We start from the raw sequence: 14,048 nt of genomic DNA, 5'->3' as shown, positions 1-14,048 counted from the left end.
ATAAAATATTAATTGATCAAATCATGAAGACAAAAAAAAAAAAGGAAAAAAAGGATAAGTGAAAAGATGGAGGTAAAAAGCAGAAATGTGAGAAATCAATAGGCTATTTACTATACCTAGTGGGAGATATTCCATGATCTTAAATACAAACAGAAAAACCCACTATAGGAAAAGCTTTAGTATTCCCACTTTTAAGGGAAGACATATGGTTACAGTCAAATCCCAGTGAAACCTTTCAATTACAGCTGTCTGCTTTTCTTTAGCAGCTTTTTGTTGTTGCTGTTTGTACTGATCAGCACTAAGCAACAAAATATAGCCATAAGGAAAAATGTGCATTAAACTCTAAGTCATCATCAGCAAAATCAACACTCTCATCTAAAGCCTTTTGATACTTTAAAAACAACAACTAAAAAATAATTTTAACAACTTGATTTTCAGGCTGACATCAAAAATCTGTTTAGCTTTTAAAGTCAGTTAGGATCTGATAGAAATACAGTTAAGTACACTCACACAAGTTAAACAGATTTTTTTTTTTTTTTTTTTCAAATAAACCATCCCATTCAGTGTACAAATCTCAAATTTTTAGGTGAAACCCATTCAATTCTGAAGTAACCTTTTTTTGCTTTTTTGTTTTTCCTTTTTTTTTTTTTTCCCCGATCAGATGTAAAATCTACTGCACTAAAAAGTTTTGCTTCTTACCTTCTTAGCACAACAAAGGTAGGCAGAGAGATGGGAGGAAAAAAAAAAAAAATCATATATCCATGCTCTCTTCCTTTTTCCCTTGATGGCGCCTAACGCTACAATGTCCAGTGCACTGAGCCCTTGTACTGAGAGAGTTAGAAATGCACCATGGTCCTCTCAGCCATTCAGGCTGAGATGGATAAGAATGTATTTGAAAGATACAGAAGTACTGTATGGAAATGTGTGATCACCAGTCTCCTTTGAAAGATGTCTGTAACTAAGATGTCTGTTCAACTTGATGGTTTTAGGTACACCAAGAATTGTACACAGCCCAGGCTGGCAGCTATTTCTGCTGGGATTCAAGATCTGGGTTACTCTTTTTAGATGTGCAGCTTTCAAACTCACAGAACAGCCACCGCTCACTCACTTCAACCCAAAGCCTACTTTACCCTTTACTTCAACAAACTTTCACTATGACCTTCCCCTACATAGATCTTCCAATTCATAAAGGAACACAATGAGGCACTCTACATTGCACCTCTGGTTAAGAAATGAGCATAGCCCTTCTTGTTCATGCAGAATATGTAAGCTTTTAAGCAGCAGCAGCTAAAACAAGCCAATAGGTCAGCAGAATATTTCAGATAAGGATACACATACAGAATAGAGAAACAAATCTGTGATCTAAATACAAGAAAGCAGTAATAGGAAACAAGAATAAGAAACGTACATAGTTAGAAACCATCAACCTCGGAAGCCTGAACAGGCACAAATTTGATACATGGATGCAGTCAGGTAATATTGTGCTTGCAACAAAGAATTTTGAAGATAATGCAATAACAAGAAAAATAAAAAGTCATATAGCAACAATATATCCAACAAGCCACATAAAGAAGAAAAGCAGAGGTAAAAAAAAGATACCATATTAAAAAAAACAGTGTCTCAAAAATCAGTCTTACAAGCAAAACAAATGAGATATTTAATTTCATAAATAACATCATTACATATTTATGTACAAATAAAAAGCAACATATCAGACAAGTCTTCCATAATTCCTGTCTGTCAGGGCAACAGAACCCCAACTGCCTGGAGAATGCACAAAATCACAAGAAACAGTTGTGCCAGTGACACTGATCAATAAATGTGGATAAGAAAACTCCCTAAGACAGTGCCTCACCTATTTGCAGAGGAAACTAATCCTCCTTTTCAAAAAAAAAAAAAAAAAAATATATATATATATATATATATATATATATATTTCTCCCTTCATGTCTTCCTTGTTAATGAATAAACATGAATAATCTTTTATCTGTTAATTCAATGTGGCATTTACTGTATTTACCAATTTATACTTATTTTTATGTGGTATTTTATTCCTAGGGGTATTCTATTACCACAGCTTCTTTATGTTCAACTTAAGAATTCAAAAATGCTGAAATCATTAACAAAACACTTTTATTGATACATCTTGTTTGCATCTAAAGCTTTTGAAACAGAACGAAACTTCAGTAACCTATTATTTATTTTCTGGGGTGGAAGTAGGAGATTAAAATCTTAATGTCAATAGATTAATAGTGGACTTTCCATATGAGAATATCTTCAACATTTTTCTTTCATTTACGTGATAGATTATAAACATATGGTCTGTACTTGAAAAGTTCACTAGATTTAAGTGTGTATTATTTTTCAGAAATACAGTTAAAAGATCATCAGGAAGGCTTTTAAGACAATGATTCAAAAGTTAGGAAAGAAATCTGTGCAACTCAATTCAGTCCCTTTTGTCTACCTGTTATGCTGACAGTCATATTAAGATTTTCTCATCATACACTACTTTTCTACTATCTATTTGGTGTACACTAGCCAACATTCTCCATATAATTAAGTTTTTAATATTGAATTTACATCATTCTTTAGTATTTGCCTTAATTAAAATATAACCCTTTTTCTTCCTGCTTTTCTGATTACATGTTTTTTTTTTTTTTTTTTTTTTTTTTTTTTTTTTTTTTAAGTGCTGCAACTACCAATAAAAACATTGTTACTCTGGTATCAGCTCTATTTACTAACTAACCAGGGTTCATCATTAAGAACTGTGCTCATTCCACAGCCTGCTGCAGGTATGGAATACAGCCTATGAAAAATTCTATCCCGACAGGTAACTAAGATTGATACTGTAACTAGACAGAGTGGTTGAACAAGACAATCCAAAAGCAAGTTTTCATCCTTTACTTGGTTAAACAGTGTAGTCTTGATGAGGTACACTATTTGCTGACAGGAACCACCCACATCAAGAATACTTAGATTCATAATAGGTTTTTGAGAGAAATTACTTTAGATGGAGTAAGAGGTGACATAGATTTATACCTACCTTGCTCTACATGTATATTTACATCTGTCAGATCTCCTCTGTTCTTCAGTCCCCCCTCAGTTATTCATCTTAATCTCCCCCCTCAGTCCCTGTTTTCCAATCTACCACTACAAGATTAGGAAAAAGTCTTCAGAATTATATCTGAAATCTCTTCCAAGCTACAGGAACTGAGATTTCATAAAACTTGGAAAATAGTGAAATTTAAGCAACCCTTTATAGAACTTACAGAAGGCATGTAGCTGATAACATTTTTACATATTTCAAGCCTATAGAGCTATGTGGACATGAGCAAAACCAGGCTGTTTTCTTTTTTTTCTTTTTCTTTTTTTTAAAAAAACATTGGAAAAACGAACGAGACACCCAGTGTGGGGAAAAAAAGCAACAAAAAAAAAAAATTGCAGCTCAAGAGCTAACTTTTGGCGAAGTTATAACTTATAATGAAAGCCATACCATTTTAATAGGTAGCGATGGCAGCTCCACCTATAATATAGCCCATAAAGGGCTTTCTTTGAAGATTAAGTAGGCATTCCCATTTAGTGAGCCTGCACACATTTACAGCAGCTGAGAATTTGACATACGCGTATTATCAAAGGAAAATATATCACAGCTTTTGTCATAGCACCAAACAAGAGACAGTAGGAATAAAATCAGCTACATTCACAAATAAATATTAACCCTTCATTTTTCCTCTTTCTTTATGGTTCTGGAATGGATTTTAATATCTCCTTCACCCAAAGCAAGATGCATTATGTTTTTTTTCAAGAATTATTGATTTATATTGTCTTAAGATATTGCAGATAATCATATTAAGGAAAAAATAGAAACAATATTTTGCAAGGGTGAAAAAGCAAACAATATATGTAAAATTACCACTTTAAAAGGGATTACCATTTACAAATAATTACATCATGTATATCTACATATACACACACAAACGCGTATACTGTCATATATAATAACTGCACGCAGAACAGCTGTGTTTTCTAGAATAATACTTCACCTACTTAAACATCCCAAAATTATCAAATCTTCCTTCAGATTACCTAGAACTTTTCTTCTCCTGTCCCCGTGTCCCCCCTCCCCCATGGCCTCTTCTGTAAATACATTTTTATTTCAGCTTACAATAAAAATATTGTTATTAAAATCAGATGTTTATATAGAGTACCAAATATTTTATACATTTGAAAGTTATTTGGGCATTTTTTTTCCTGATAACTATTTCCAGTTTAGCTATAATTTTACATTCAATACATATAAGCAATACATCAACTCAGCATACCCACATATTAACATAAGGAAAAAAAAGATTGCCAAACTAGAACTTCTCTGGTAAAAAGTACAGTAAGCTTTGTGGATCCCAGTTCTGTTCTGCACAGTGCTGTTCTGCAGCTCAACAGGTGACAGAATACATCTGCCTTGCATAATGCTTCCCTGTAAAAATCACTACAGAAACACCATTTGTAAGATCTTTACAACACCCATAACTATTATAGAATCTATGTAAGTCAGTAACCACTTAAGCAGCACTTGGTGCTTTCTATAAAAACATACTTGTGGAATTACAAACATGCTTTCCCCCCAAAGAAACCTGTTTCTTCTGCTAAACATGGATGGACTTCATTATCCAAGTGTTTATTGCAGTATAAATGAAGAGAATTTCAGAAATGAAGGCCTGCATTCCAAACTACTGAGAGTGCATTCATAGAATATGTATGCATATTTGAAGTTGTTCTACTTTAATTTTCTTACATCAATGTTATGAAAAGCCCAAACTGTATTAACGCACAAGAAAATTGAACTTTGACATCTGCAACAGATACTAGTTCTAACAGTAGTTCTAATGAAAGCATGTGATGCCTTTTTGTGCTAGAAACAGCACATTTGGTTATCTATCCAGTTGAACTTTTTAACCAAATACTATCATTCAACAAATTGGACTTCTCCATTAGGCAATTTCTCTCTCATTTGGTAAGCATTTGTTTGATCAACAGACGAAGAGAAACACATGGAAGACTTTTTTTGTCAATTTAGGTAGCCCACAGGAATGTATGGTCCAGGTTATGGCAACTACTTAGATTGCCTTAAACTTTTGCATTGAAATTTCTGTCATAAACAACTTGTTTTTTCAAAAACATATAGAACAGTCATTTTCATTTAGTTTTATCTGCATTTTATTTATTGACAGTATTTCTGTCATTTCATTAAAAAAGTGCTAGTATTAAAATAAATATGTAATGTTTATTCATAATTTCTATCTTCACAACTGTTTATGCCACAGAATTAAATAAAATTTAAACATAAACATAATTTCTATTATGTTTAGAGATTTGCATCACCAAACCTCATGAAATGTGAATAAATTGACAATTTATAGACAAAGCATCACGTTCTTTTGCACTTCCCTCTATTGCTTTTTTTTTTTTTTTTTCTTTTTAAGTTTAAAGAGGTATCAATGATTTAATTAAGAATGACCACGAAAAGTGGCTTTTACTGGTGGGAAGAGCAAAGATCTTACACATGGGAGATTTGTTGCAGGACAGGGAGATAGAAGCTGTAACCTGCTACCTTTACAATAGAGGTTACTCCATTACCTTTATTCCCATCCCAGTTAGTAGAATCTAGTGTAGTACACAGATACATCACATGTGGCTGTGCTATCCTGCCCATCCATCAAGGTGAAGGTTTTATCCAGCACACTAGCACAATAATCCGAACCTCACTACAAGTTCTATTGCCTGCAGAAGGTTGCCAGCACAGTAAAGAGCACCTGCGTGTTTATACTGCTGACCAAAGGGTGCATGTGAGGGATAATATCTCCAGAGCCACTAGGTGTAGAGGTCATATTCAAACATAAGATGTACTGCACAACCGCATTGAGATTCTGAAGAGTACCACTGCACATTGTGTGCGGGGAAAAATAAAATAAAAAAATCTCATAAAGCATTAAAATGCGTGGAAATAATGATAGAAAGAGCAGCCTAGTCTTGAACTGATTTCAGACAAATGAAGATGTAAAAACAATAATTTTAACCACCATTAAAGATTTTAGAAAAACAAAACAAAACAAACCTCCTTTATAGCTTGAAATTTTAATTGTGAATTACTGATCATATCACCACGACTTGGTTGGGACATGGATACCAAGATTAGAGCCTTCTATTTAGTTAAATAAAGATTTAGATTCAGTAATTTTACCGTGGGGTTTAGCTTTCACATTTAAAATATTTCTATTTTTATTTTTTGTATATCTTTCAAAAAATGGTTTAATATTAGATTTTCTTGTGTTTTTCATATTCATATGCGTAAACTTCATATTCACTATATAAACACACTCACACAAACAACTATTATGATTGGTGCAACATCAGGACTTCGATTCTTAAACATTTTCCTCTGAAGTCATGGTAATTTGTATGCAACCGTTACATTATTTAATTTATAAAATTCTTCAGAATAATTTATATACTGCACATGTGTAGTCAATTTCAAAGCATCATATTTGCACCACCTATTTTTAATAGTTTTGAAGTAGATAATTTTAAACCAGGTAAAGCACAGATTTTTAAAGAATGAACACATACTTGAAATTAATTAACAAAAAAGAAATGATTAGTTAACAGACATAAGCTTAGAAATGCATCCTCCATTCTCTCCTTTTATTTCTCTTTATATATATATATGTGTGTGTGTGTGTGTTAACAATTTCAATCCATGTAAAATTTATCTCAGCTGCATGCAAAATTCTGTCATTGTGTAATAGCTAGCCTAGAAAAGATCTGAAATTAAATGAGTACTCACTTGTTTAGTCTTTGTTTTTGTAATGGTGTCCGAAATAGGTTTCTTCCTCTCTTTAACAGCTGTTTTAGAAAACAGTTCTTCAAACTCATGATAATCTATGGAAGGTTCTTCAATTTTTTCCCACACAAGTGAAGCACTAGAATCTCTAAAGTTAAGCAAAAGACCTATGTAGGGCAGTGTCAAACTAAATAAAGTCATAAATGGTGGAATGAAGAAAATAAAATAGCAGCAGTTTACACGTTGTTGCCTAACTTCTACTAGCAATATTTTGATAAGACATACTGTTGATTCTCCCCATACTTCATTTTCTTTTTTGTTCACCAAAAAAAGAGTCAGACTCATTTATCTTCACCCATTTCACATACACAGGAATATAAACAGGCTGTATATAGGTTATAAAGACAAGCACACAGAAGAATAGAAATGGACAGTTATCTGCAGATCACCTTTGTGACAGTGGCAAGGAAAACTTGAAAAGAAAGAAGTTCATCGTTAAGGAATAACAGCAGAAGGATTGTACAGTCAATACTCAGAGACAAAGGAAAGATTAATAAGGAAACACTTTTTCATGACCCGAAATAATACTTCACAAACAAACAAAACTCACCAACAACCAAACCCACATATTACAGTGTTATATCAACTAAAAGAGCTACAAAAGTAGCTTTATGCTGCAAGAAAAGAGAAAAACAGAAAAGAGAAAAAAGAAAAGAGAAAAAAGAAAAGAGAAAGAGAGAAAAAAGAAAAAAAAACTGCAGTTTGAATCTGGCTGCTAAATATGCAATGTGGAAAAAGAAGGGTTTCTAGGTCTCCATACAAAGGAAACTAAAAAAAAAGAAAACTGTTCAGTTTACATTCATTTGGAGGAAAAACACTACCAAAACTTATTCTCTCTTGCTCAAGAGAGAGACCAAATCTGTCTTGAAAGCTGAGGGATGCATAAGTACAACTCTTTAGAAAATAATTCATGGAAACTTAGTGGCATACAGCCACCTTAGGATTTCTGATTAACACATGGTATGCAACTCCAAAGGACAGCTGAGAACTGCCTTCAAAGAGCTTTCATGTGTAAATAATATTACTCAGAATTTCTGCACTTATAAATAGAATAGGTACCCTGTTTAAATACCCAACTACAAATAAAATTCTGCTTGCCCCAAGGCTCCCAAAGGCCTGCACAGTGGTAAATAAATCATTTTGCTTATGACACCACCAGGACAGTCTTAAAGTGAAACGAACACCCTCTCCACAATTATATAATTTACCTTTTACTGTGGAGCTGAATTCTCGTCCAGTAAAGAGGCTTCATTGGTCGAGAAGGTTCTATTACATGTTTTCTGCTCCCTTTCTCCTGATTCATCCCCATTGCAAATAAACCAGATGGTAAAGGAGGAGGAAGAAATCCACCGACTTGGACTGATGGATAGGCAATGCCTTGGACTGGTGGTGGAAGTGGTGGTGCTTCTCCAGGCAAAGGTGGTGGAGCTAGAGGTGGCATCCCCAAACCAGGTAAAGGAGGTGGTGGTGGAGGGACTCCTGCACCAGGCAGAGGTGGAGGAGGTGGTGGAGGGGCAATACCTGCACCAGGCAGAGGTGGCGGAGGGGGTGGCGGAGGGGCATCCGCACCAGGCAGAGGTGGCGGAGGGGGTGGCGGAGGGGCACCCGCACCAGGCAGAGGTGGCGGAGGGGGTGGCGGAGGGGCACCCGCACCAGGCAGAGGTGGCGGAGGGGGTGGCGGAGGGGCACCCGCACCAGGCAGAGGTGGCGGAGGGGGTGGCGGAGGGGCACCCGCACCAGGCAGAGGTGGCGGAGGGGGTGGCGGAGGGGCACCCGCACCAGGCAGAGGTGGCGGAGGGGCACCCGCACCAGGCAGAGGTGGCGGAGGGGGTGGCGGAGGGGCACCCGCACCAGGCAGAGGTGGCGGAGGGGGTGGCGGAGGGGCACCCGCACCAGGCAGAGGTGGCGGAGGGGGTGGCGGAGGGGCACCCGCACCAGGCAGAGGTGGCGGAGGGGGTGGCGGAGGGGCACCCGCACCAGGCAGAGGTGGCGGCAGAGGAGAAGGGGCTGGGATGTCCCCTCTGGGTGGAGGTGGGGGAAGCAGTGGAACTCCTGCTCCAGGCAGAGGTGGTGCTGTGGGTAGTGTTGACATTCCCAGACCAGGCAGAGGAGGGGGTTGGGGAGGGATAACAGTCCCAGGTAAAGGTGGTGGTGGAGGAGGAGGAGGAAGGATGCCCCAACTGGGAGGAGGGAGTGGGACTCCTGCTCCCGGCAGAGGTGGTGGTAGAGGTGGTGGTGGTGGGACTCCAGTACATGGAAGAGGGGGAGCTGGAGGACACGCTATCTCCCCACTTGGCAGAGGTGAAGGAGGAGGCAGCAGCTGTGGGGGTGGTATCATGATGCCTGGCAAAGAGTGATCCAGGTGTGGCATTGCTGGACCAGGAAGAGATGGAGGAAGTCCTGCGCCAGGCAGAGGTGGTGGGGGTGGTACTTCTGCCACAGGCATGAGAGCAGTGATGGAAGGACCATGCACTCCAGTTACAGGAGCAGCAAGTTCAGTGCCTGATAGTGATGGGGGAATGCTACACGTGGGCTCTGGGGGCAAAGAAAGGGGATGTTCACTACAAGTCACATTTCCAGTACTTAGAGGCTGATGAGCAGATGAAAATTTAGTCTCTCCTTCAAATGCAAGGGACAAATTAACTTTGGGTCCTGGAAGAGGCGACTGTGACGTAGTCTGTACTGATTGGCTTCCATCCAGTGGCACCGAGATTAGCTTCGGAGACAGAATTAAGGAGATTTCAGAACAAAACGTGGGCTGTAATTCTAGAGCTGGCAAGTTCTCTGTTGGCTCTGCACTTTTGCCCCCTTCCAAGTACAGTGGTGAGGGGGGCTGTGGCAGTGCATTGGCTGAAGGCATTGTGTGTGTTAAATAATCTTCTATTGGTGATGTTTGTACAGATCTTGCTTGTGACACTATTCTGGGCACATACTCCTCTCTGTTTGTTTGAAGATTCACAATACTAAGTTCCCTGCACACAGTGTATGCATGCTCATTTTCCTGCTCCCTTCCAGCAGGCTGTACTTCTGTAGCAGGGAACTGTTTCTCTAGTTCTGCAATTTTGGTCCTCAGATCCTCAATAGTTTGTTCAAGCTGTTGGATGACACTGGCACGCTCCTCTGATTTCACCTCAAAATCATCCTTTAAGAGAAAATAAACATGCAATCAACACAAATCAGATAACATTTGTCACTATATAAAAAATAAAATATGCTTCAAGAATATTGGTATTCCAGAGCTTCAGAAATAAGCCAGTTATAACAAGCCTTTAAAAAAATATATTTTGGCTAGCTGCATTTTACAGCATATGAAGACATTTCAGGAAAATGACTTGCTTCAGAATGAAACTACCATCACATCAGCAAGAATATGTTTTGGACTGTGATTACACTTAAAAATCCAGAGCAATCCCTCTCCCCACATAACCATGACCAAAAAAAAAAACAACAATCAAACATTGAATATTAGTACTGTAAGAGTGTGCGTACACCTGGATACACAGCTATGATGGTGGGAAGGGCACTGCAATACTTAAATTCAGTTAACTGAAAATACATGTTTCTTCAAAGGCATGGACTGTGCATAACAGACTCAACATACAACTGACTGCTAGATTTCAATACATATACGTTAATGATAAAATACAGATTAGGCATGCAGAACCTCTTGAAAGCAGCTAATCTCAGAACAGGATAACAATACTTTTCTCCAACCAGATGCTTAGGAAGGAAAGAAGTAAGACAAAATCAGGTGAGAACTTTCCTCCCACCTAAAATTTGAAACTTCTCTGCCAAGTAACTAACTGTGAACGAGTATCATCAGAAAGAGCTTTCTGTCTGTAATAGTTATTCTGTAATTGTCAGCTTCCACATTTTTCATATCTTTCTCTGAAATATCTGATCCTGCCTACTGTAGATTGAGTAGAGAAAGCATGAGCCTTAAACAACACAGTAATTCCTTCCTTCTAAAATAAATATCAGTTAAAAAAATAAATTCAATCAGTATGTTCTTTATCATAAAGATGGCAAAAGAAGCAACTTAGACCAGAAATTGCCATTAGTGCTTATTTAGGAAAGTTGGTCAGGATATAGAATAGAAGTGACATTACAATACCAAGTCTTCTAAAAAAGATTTTTTTTTTCTAGTTACATCCATTTACTTTTTATTGTTTTTTTTTGTTTGTTTGTTTGTTTTTTGTTTTTTTGTTTTGTTTTGTTTTTTTGTTTTTTGTTTTAAGATTTGGAGCAGAGGTCACCATCATCATCAGTTCAAGCACTTAGATTAAGTTTTTCATCCAACGGGTTTCCCAAATTGTTATGTCAAAACAGTTTAGTGCTTTTTTTCCTCCTTTTACAAAACCAAACTTCATGGATGAGACTGTAGGCTTACTTTATGGGTAATCTTTCAAATATTCAGATTTCGCAAGTCTTGTAAAGAAGCCTACAAATAAACATACGATACCTGGTATACTAATTGCCTTGATTTGTTTCAGGAAGATGTTTTTCATCTCATCCTTTGACACATGAAACATTTAAAAGTCAATTTTCTTTCTTGTAAATGAAGTTTAATTTCCAGCTGGGGACTATTAATAAAATGTATGTTCATTAATACTTAAATTGTTTCTGCGCAGAATTGGTTCTTAAACATAACATTTCAATTTCATGTTTATCTTAGTTTTTCAGCTATCTTCAGGCAATCCCAAAAGGTTTTTTTTTTTTTTTTTTTTTTTATGTATCTATTAGACTAAACCAATTATTATGTGATGCTGAAGCCACTTTATCAAAATTTACAGTCCCCTATGTTACTGAACTTTCTGGAATCATAGCTTGCACTGCAAGTTATAGATTATAACTAGTTCTCGCTCGCAAACTTTGAATAGAAATGCAAACCAGACATCCAAAAAGGCTTTTGATGAATAGTGAAGGAATGAATACAGCAGACATTTGCACACAATATTATAACAAGGAAAAAAGGCTGAAAAAGACATTTCCACTACAGAGTGCTCAGGGTGCATTCAGATTCTGTTAATAGCTCACTGTTTTGTAGAAGCAACTCTTTTGTTGAAGAAATTCATTATGAAAGAAAAAGCGAATATAATACTATCTTTTTGTTTCACCTTTTGGTATCCCCCCTTCCAGTCACCTGCAAATACAGTACTAAGACCTATCAGTTCTTCAACAAGCAACATTATCAAAGGAAATTTGTTTCTAGGATTACTAAGGCTAAATGGTAATTTTCAGTTTGAGAACAACTCCGGTTTCCCTGGACTCTCAAGCTCCCATTTTTAATTGAAAGAACGATCTACCAACACTTTTGTGACAGATACAACTTTTCAATTTATGTGAAGTGGGGAATCACTTTCTGCTGTAAACAAAGCATAGCCAACAGGATTAGACAATAATAAATGGTCCTGAAGAGTTACCTTAGTGATAGCTGATCTCGGAAGAGTTCACTGTTTTAAAAAAAAATCATTTATTCAGGTGATTGGATTGTTTTCACAAGAACAAAAGGTGATCCTTGAATTCTGAAATGATACCTGAACTACAGGAAAAATCTAGGATTTAATGTTTTACAAGACAATGTATTCTTGTAGACCAAACTTCTTTTGAGAAAAGAGGTATTTTTAAAGTTAAAAAAAAAGGCTATGAAGTGATATTATTAAGCAACTGAAGACAAGAAAAAAAAGTCTTGATGAACTAAAGTAACTTTTGACTCCATGTTTTAAAACACTATTTTTCCACTGCCCTTGTGACACAGTATTTCAAACAACTTGGCGAATTTACTGTTATGTTGTTACGTAAGAGTCACCAATACATCCAGGTTTTCACAAAGACAGCATGTTATAAACACAAGACTTTGCTATGAATGCTGAGAAACTTATCCAGAAAGAGCCGCATACTGCATTGAACCAAAATTCACTTGGTTCAAAAACAATACCCATATTTATAAGCTTCAGTAGTTATTTTAGATGGAAAAAGGTATTTTACACTTTGCCTTTTAAGATGCCCTCAGATTAGATTCATTAGATTTCTGCCTTTCCTCCAAGTTTAAAATCTTTCTCCAAAGTTATTTTGTTTTAACCCTCAGAAATGGTTGTATCAAACAAACATAAGCCATTGCAAGTTTCCACTATCTTCAACAAGAAAAGAAACTTAAAAGACAAACACAAAAATAAAACCCATGAGTGATCAGAAATGAAACTTAGACAGTTCTCTTAGAAGAACAAGCAAGGGAGGACTTAATTTTCAATATACAAGCTGTTGATATGAATATTGAATGAAAAAATGCACATCATGAAAATAAGGTTCACTTTTAATCCAAAGGACAATTCCACTGCAGAAACCTACGGGGTTTAAAAGAAATATGTGGGAACTCTGTCTTGCCTAGAGTTCTTACCCAGGACCCAGGTACTGTGGAACAGTCTTCTTTCTGTAAAGAAAGAAAGAAAGGTGGAAGCTTAAGCCTTGCTTTATCCAGGTGACTTGTGTGAAAGTCGTGAGTAGGGAAAAAATATAAACATCTACAGGTGCATGGCTATAGCACGGTGCCCAGCATTTCTCAAACAAGCTGTACACATTCCATGTTCAATGATTTGAATGCATCTGGGACTGCTGGCCTGATAGTGCTTGTGTTTTACTGATAGACTTGTCTGTGTACAGTATCGAACAGATCTGAAAATACTGTTTTATTGTGTAAAGGTTGTATATTTGAATCTGCACATGTACAAAAAGCCTGTGCATTACATCCAATCCATTCCAATTTTGTCATGTTTTCCACGTATGTGCATCAGATGTCCAGCATAAAAGCTGATCTATGTAGATAGAACACGTCCAAGATCTTAAAAATTTTAGAAGTTCAGATCACAGCTACCTCTTCTAGTGAGTCAGATTTATTAGGTGAGTGTCTGAAACCTACAAACCCTTCCATGACTGAATTTCCAGGCAAAAAAATAAAAATATAAAAAAATCTGTGTAAGTTACCCCTAGACTATATATGTATATATTGGTATTGGATAATATAAATATATTGAATATATCATATATAAAAATTGCATTCAATTATATACTTTATGAACAGCCATAGTGTTTTTCTCTGTGGAAAAATAAACAGGATGGCAATTCTTAATGGAATTTTTGGAATATCTGAAAA

The 14,048-nt window shown here is 36.6% G+C and overlaps 1 protein-coding gene across 6 annotated transcripts in view; it reads right to left on the bottom strand.

Annotated features, from left to right (window-relative positions):
* The window catches only part of FMN2 (formin 2), a 163,752-nt gene that overhangs the window by 99,615 nt on the left and 50,089 nt on the right, over positions 1 to 14,048 (bottom strand). For 5 of the 6 annotated variants that reach the window (XR_014692068.1, XM_084516173.1, XM_084516177.1 and 2 more), the window contains exons 6-8: positions 13,296 to 13,328; positions 8,107 to 10,040; positions 6,842 to 6,986 (exon numbers count right to left, since the gene is read on the bottom strand). Coding sequence is in view for 5 of the 6 variants with exons in the window: in XM_084516173.1 (XP_084372299.1) it covers positions 6,842 to 6,986; positions 8,107 to 10,040; positions 13,296 to 13,328 (2,112 nt within the window). In the remaining variant the exon portion in view is untranslated. The remainder of the gene's footprint in view (positions 1 to 6,841; positions 6,987 to 8,106; positions 10,041 to 13,295; positions 13,329 to 14,048) is intronic. The other variant, XM_084516176.1, reaches the window with a different exon arrangement.

The sequence above is a fragment of the Aythya ferina genome (genome assembly GCF_964211825.1).
Source record: "Aythya ferina genome assembly, chromosome: 3".
NCBI classification, from domain to species: Eukaryota; Metazoa; Chordata; class Aves; order Anseriformes; family Anatidae; genus Aythya; species Aythya ferina.
The sequence above is the reverse complement of the archived record's forward strand: the minus strand, read 5'-3'. Positions and strand labels throughout refer to the sequence as shown.